Raw genomic sequence first — 4,865 nt, 5'->3', positions numbered from 1 at the left:
TCCTGGATCCTGCTCCCCCATGTCCCTGGCACCTTCCACCCTGCCCCGTCCCTCCTGGATCCTGCTCCCCTGTGTCCCTGGCACCCTCCACCCTGCCCCGTCCCTCCTGGATCCTCCTCCCTGTGTCCTGACCCAGGCTCCTCTGACTTCCCTGCTCCCCCGTCTCAGCGGCTCTGGGCTCACTGCCAGGCACCCCACTTCTCCTGGTTCCTTGTGGTTTCCCGCCCTGTGTCCAATGCCTGCCTGGTGCCACCAGAGGGGACATTGCTGTGCTCCTCGGGTCATCCTGGGGTCAAGGTCATCTTCCCCCCTGGGGCCACTGAGGAACCTCGTCGAGTCTCCATGCAGGTATGGCCAGGGCAGCACCGAGGGTGGCAGGTGGCGCCTCGGCCCACAGGCAGGTGCTCAGGGGCCCGTCTGCCTCAGGTGGTGCGCATGGCTGGCCGAGAACTGCAGGCCCTCCTGGGAGAACCAGAAGCTGCAGTGAGCCCCCTGCTGTGCCTCTCACAGAGCGGTCCCCCCAGCTTCCTCCAACCGGTCACCGTGCAGCTGCCTCTGCCCTCTGGCATCACAGGTGAGAGGTCGCCATGGGGCATACCTGGACCTGTGGCCGTAGGGTGGGGGGAGTCTCCAGCCAGGCGGTCTCAGCCCGCTGACCCTCCCATCCCCAGGCCTCAGTCTGGACCGCTCCCGCCTGCACCTGTTGTACTGGGCCCCTCCTGCAGCCACCTGGGATGACATCACAGCTCAGGTGGTCCTGGAGCTCACCCACCTGTACGCACGCTTCCAGGTCACACACTTCTCCTGGTCAGTGCTCCCCAGCTTTCTCAGCCCCCCTCCCCCAGTCTGTACAGCCCCCCTCACCCCCAGCCCTCCCAGGTACTGGCTCTGGTACACCACCAAGAACTGCGTGGGAGGCCTGGCTCGGAAGGCCTGGGAGCGGCTGCGGCTGCACCGTGTGAACCTCATCGCTCTGCAGCGGCGCCGGGACCCTGAGCAGGTCCTTCTGCAGTGCCTGCCCCGAAACAAGGTGAGGGCGCGGGCTGGAGGGCAGCAGGGTGGCGACCAGAGAGCTGGGGTGGGGTGCAGGGCTTTGGGTCCCAAGCTACACGGGCTTCCCTGCAGGTGGATGCCACCCTTCGGCGGCTGCTGGAGCGGTACCGGGGCCCCGAGCCCTCTGACACGGTGGAGATGTTCGAGGGCGAAGAGTTCTTTGCGGCCTTTGAGCGCGGCATCGACGTGGATGCTGGTAGGACCTCCCTGTCCTAGAGAGGGAGCCTTACTGTCCTCCCTGCGCCCTCCTTGCTCAGCCCACCCCTGCCCCCTAGACCGCCCTGACTGCGTGGAGGGTAGAATCTGCTTTGTCTTCTACTCGCACCTGAAGAATGTGAAGGAGGTATACGTGACCACCACCCTGGACCGGGAGGCCCAGGCTGTGCGGGGCCAGGTGGGTGAGGGGCGTGGGCGAGGGGAGAGGCCCCCCAGGCCCTTTAGGCAGAGGACCGAGCTCTGAACCCCATTTGATGCCCCTTCAGGTGTCCTTCTACCGTGGCGCGGTGCCTGTGCAGGTACCCGAGGAGGCTGAGGCTGCCCGGCAGAGGAAGGGCGCAGACGCCCTGTGGATGGCCACTCTGCCCATCAAGCTGCCGGTGGGACTGAGGGACAGCAGAGGGGCGGGGCAGGACCAAGGCCTAGGGGTGACCAGGGGGACATGGTGGAGTTGGGTGGAGCCCAGGGCTTACTGCACTTTTTCCTTCCAACAGAGACTTCGGAGCTCTGAGGAGCCACGGCGGGGGGCTGGCCTCTCCTTGGCGCCCTTGAACCTGGGAGATGCTGAGACCGGCTTTCTGACACAGAGCAACCTGCTGAGCGTGGCTGGGCGCCTGGGTCCAGACTGGCCAACTGTGGCCCTGCACCTGGGCGTGTCCTACCGTGAGCTGCAGCGCATCCGGCACGAGTTCCGGTGAGACTCCCACTACCCGCTGGCTGCCAGCCCCAGGGCTGAGCCCTGGCTGCCTGGAGGGCCCACCTGATGTGGACAGAAGTTTCTTCCAGGGGAGGTGGGCGAAGGGCAAACACCAGGCTGGAAAGGAAAGATCTGGCCGCAGTTGGCCCAAGGAGCCGGGAACTCCCCCACACTCCAGGGCAGAGTGTGGTGGCGGGTCCTGGGCAGAGTGTGGTGGCGGGTCCTGGGTGGTGGGTAGGACTCCTCTGTCACCCGTCTTCTGCCTGCAGGGATGATCTGGATGGGCAGATCCGCCACATGCTCTTCTCCTGGGCTGAGCGCCAGGCTGGGCAGCCAGGGGCTGTGGGACTCCTGGTGCAGGCCCTGGAGCAGAGTGACCGGCAGGACGTGGCAGAAGAGGTGCGTGCAGTCTTGGAGCTCGGCTGCCGCAAGTACCAGGACGGTATCCGACGCACGAGTTTGGCCCCCAAGGACCCCGCTCTGCCTGGCTCGTCAGCTCCACAGCCCCCAGAGCCTGCCCAGGCCTAGGCCCCACAGACTGTGGGCTGGCCTAGGCATTCCCCAGCGGATGGGCAGAGCCCCCACCTTCAAGCCTCTCCAGTGTGTGGGGACAGGGGTCCCCGTGGGCAACAAACCCGCACTGTTCGTTTCACCGTCTCAGAGCTCGATTTATTTGTTGGATGGAGAAGCCGTTGGAGGGTGGGGGTGGCGGGGTAATCAGAGGCCTGGACCCTGCGGGGAGGGAGCCCTTTGTGCACAGATGCCCGACAGCCTGGTCCTGTTCTCTCCCACTGTGCCTGGGGCCTCCTGTGGGTGCTCATCTTCCTGGGAGTGAAGAGCTGTGCTGCAAAGTAACCCATGTGGATTTTTTTTTTTTTTTTTTTTTTGGAGATGGAATTTCTGTCAGCTCTCTGCAACCTCCACCTCCCAGGTTCAAGTAATTCTCCTGCTTCATCCTCTTGAGTAGCTGGGACTAGGGGCACTTGCCACCACACCCGGCTAATTTTTGTATTTTTAGTAGACACGGAGGAGGAGGGGGCGGTTTCACCTTGTTGGCCAGGCTGGCCTCGAACTCCTGACCTCAAGTGATTCGCCTGCCTTGGCCTCCCAAAGTGCCAGGATTGCAGGTGTGAGTCACTGTCCCCAGCCACGAGTGGGGTGCTTTAGATACAAAGTCGCTGTTCGGCAGGCGGGGTTGTGCCTCCACTTCTCCACTTCGCTGGCCCAGCAGTTCCACGGAGCACCTGTGTCTGCACTGGAGGCCACGCCTCCCCCAGGGCACCCTCATCCACCGGCGCTCTGCCACCTGCCCGCGCCCCGCGGGTCCTTGTCCCTGCAGGGCCCTTAGGCCTGGAAACCAAGAAAGGACCTTGGGGACGCGCGGCCCGGCCTCTGCGCGCAGAACTGCCACCCTGCCCCGGGCGGGGGCGGGGAGGGGGACCCGGGGCGAGGAGGCGGGTGGGCACGTGGCTGTGGCCTGGCTGGGCGCAGTAGCCTCGGCGGCCGGGAGGGGGAGCCGAAGCCCAGAGGAGGCCGAGGGCGGAGCGCGCGCGGCACCGAGCGGACGCGCCTCCCCGCCTAGGTGCTGGCCGAGCGCGCGGCGGGGCGGGGAGGCGAGCGCGGCGGCGGCGGCGGCGAGCGCGGTGAGTGCCCGGCGGTTCCCTTCTGCACCCATCCGAGCGTGGCCAGGCTGCGGGGGCGAGAGGTCCCGCGGCGCCCGAGGAAGGTGACAGGTGCCCGAACAACGTGGCCTGGCGGGCGGGACGGGGGGTCCTGGACCAGCGGATGCTCGGATCCGCGGCTGCCCTGGCGTGAGAGGCCGTGCTCGGCCCCGACGGTGTCGGGCGCGCTACCGCACACACGTGTGCCCCAGGGTGGATGTCTGGGGCCCGAGTCCAAGGAAGAGAGACCGCGCCATGTGGGACGCACACGTGGGAGTTCACCGGACATCTGTGGGCACGTGCGTGGCCGGAGTCGCGGTGGCCAGGTGGAGGACGGAGCGGTCGGCCGAGCCCCAGCAGTGGGGCAGGGGCCTGAGCCGGCCTCCGAGCGCAGAGAGCGGCCACCCGCTTCTCCTTTGTCCTCTGGCCGAGGCATCGCGAAGTTGGAGACCCCTTCCGGGACCCTCCAGCCAGCAGGATAGAAAGCACCGCCCCAAGAGAACGGGGACAGCGGGAGATTGAATGGGGAGCCGCCAGCCAGACGCGGAGCCTCACCCCCATTGCCTTTCTTGGGGGTAGGAGGAGCCTGGCTTCTTGGGAGGAGGATTTTACCCCTGCAGATTCGGAAGCAGCGGTATCTTCCCGTGGTGTGGTCTCTGCTCTCCTGCTGTCTCCCTGGCTTGCCTGTGGCCTCGGTTTGCCTGACTATGAAGAGGGGACAGTGACGGCTCACAGCCCTGGGCCCGGCGGGGGCTGCAGGGTTTCTATGGCAACATCAGTGCAGGGGGAGGGCCCTGGCCAGCTGTCTCACAAGCCAGGGGTGGGAACTGCCGAGTGAGGACAGAGAAAGGTGGGGTTGGCGTTCAGACGGAATCCCTGCTGGTTCCTCCCTAGGCAGAGCCCCTCACTGTCCTCATTCTCCACCCAGCAGCTCCTCTCCTCTGCAGTGGGTGCTGTGCGGGCCCAGGCCTGCCTCTCTGCCCTGGGATCTCTAGGCCTGCTTCTCTTCCTGGGACTAATGGCCGCTCTCCACTGATTTCCAGGATTGCTCCCATCATGCAGGTGTCCTCATCCCAGACTGGAGATAGGCTCCCAGGAGGAAGGGGATTGCTCAGTCCCTGGTGGGCCAGGGTACACCCCTGGGAGGGACCAGAGCAGAGATGAAGGGCCCAGGGCAGCCTGGAGGGCTGTGGCCAGTCTGCACCCAAATTGTGGGCGGGGGGGGGGGGGGGGGGGGG

General features: G+C 66.0%; 3 protein-coding genes across 11 annotated transcripts in view; 2 read left to right on the top strand and 1 right to left on the bottom strand.

Annotated features, from left to right (window-relative positions):
- PIDD1 (p53-induced death domain protein 1) overlaps positions 1-2,620 on the top strand; it is a 9,943-nt gene extending 7,323 nt beyond the window's left edge. For 4 of the 8 annotated variants that reach the window (XM_026447301.2, XM_026447304.2, XM_026447302.2 and 1 more), the window contains exons 8-14: positions 169-348; positions 427-574; positions 672-1,030; positions 1,126-1,249; positions 1,329-1,447; positions 1,536-1,963; positions 2,236-2,620. In XM_026447301.2, the coding sequence (XP_026303086.1) occupies positions 169-348; positions 427-574; positions 672-1,030; positions 1,126-1,249; positions 1,329-1,447; positions 1,536-1,963; positions 2,236-2,494 (1,617 nt within the window). In that variant the 3' untranslated portion in view covers positions 2,495-2,620. The remainder of the gene's footprint in view (positions 1-168; positions 349-426; positions 575-671; positions 1,031-1,125; positions 1,250-1,328; positions 1,448-1,535; positions 1,964-2,235) is intronic. The other 4 variants (XM_023183399.3, XM_023183400.3, XM_026447303.2 and 1 more) reach the window with 3 other exon arrangements.
- Positions 2,621-3,310: 690 nt separating this feature from the next.
- Positions 3,311-4,188, bottom strand: PANO1 (proapoptotic nucleolar protein 1). The gene is given in 5 exon segments (XM_031936695.1): positions 3,311-3,378; positions 3,537-3,617; positions 3,620-3,817; positions 3,820-4,035; positions 4,038-4,188. Coding segments are annotated over 5 exon segments (714 nt in total).
- The window catches only part of SLC25A22 (solute carrier family 25 member 22), a 7,899-nt gene continuing 6,538 nt past the window's right edge, over positions 3,505-4,865 (top strand). The window contains exon 1 of one of the 2 annotated variants that reach the window (XM_023183406.3): positions 3,505-3,609. The gene's annotated coding sequence lies outside the window, so the exon portion shown is untranslated. Of the gene's footprint in view, positions 3,700-4,865 lie in introns of both variants that reach the window. The other variant, XM_023183409.2, reaches the window with a different exon arrangement.

This window comes from Piliocolobus tephrosceles, chromosome 13 (genome assembly GCF_002776525.5).
Source record: "Piliocolobus tephrosceles isolate RC106 chromosome 13, ASM277652v3, whole genome shotgun sequence".
NCBI lineage: Eukaryota > Metazoa > Chordata > Mammalia > Primates > Cercopithecidae > Piliocolobus > Piliocolobus tephrosceles.
Note: the sequence above shows the minus strand (reverse complement) of the source record. Positions and strands in the feature narration are given on the sequence as shown.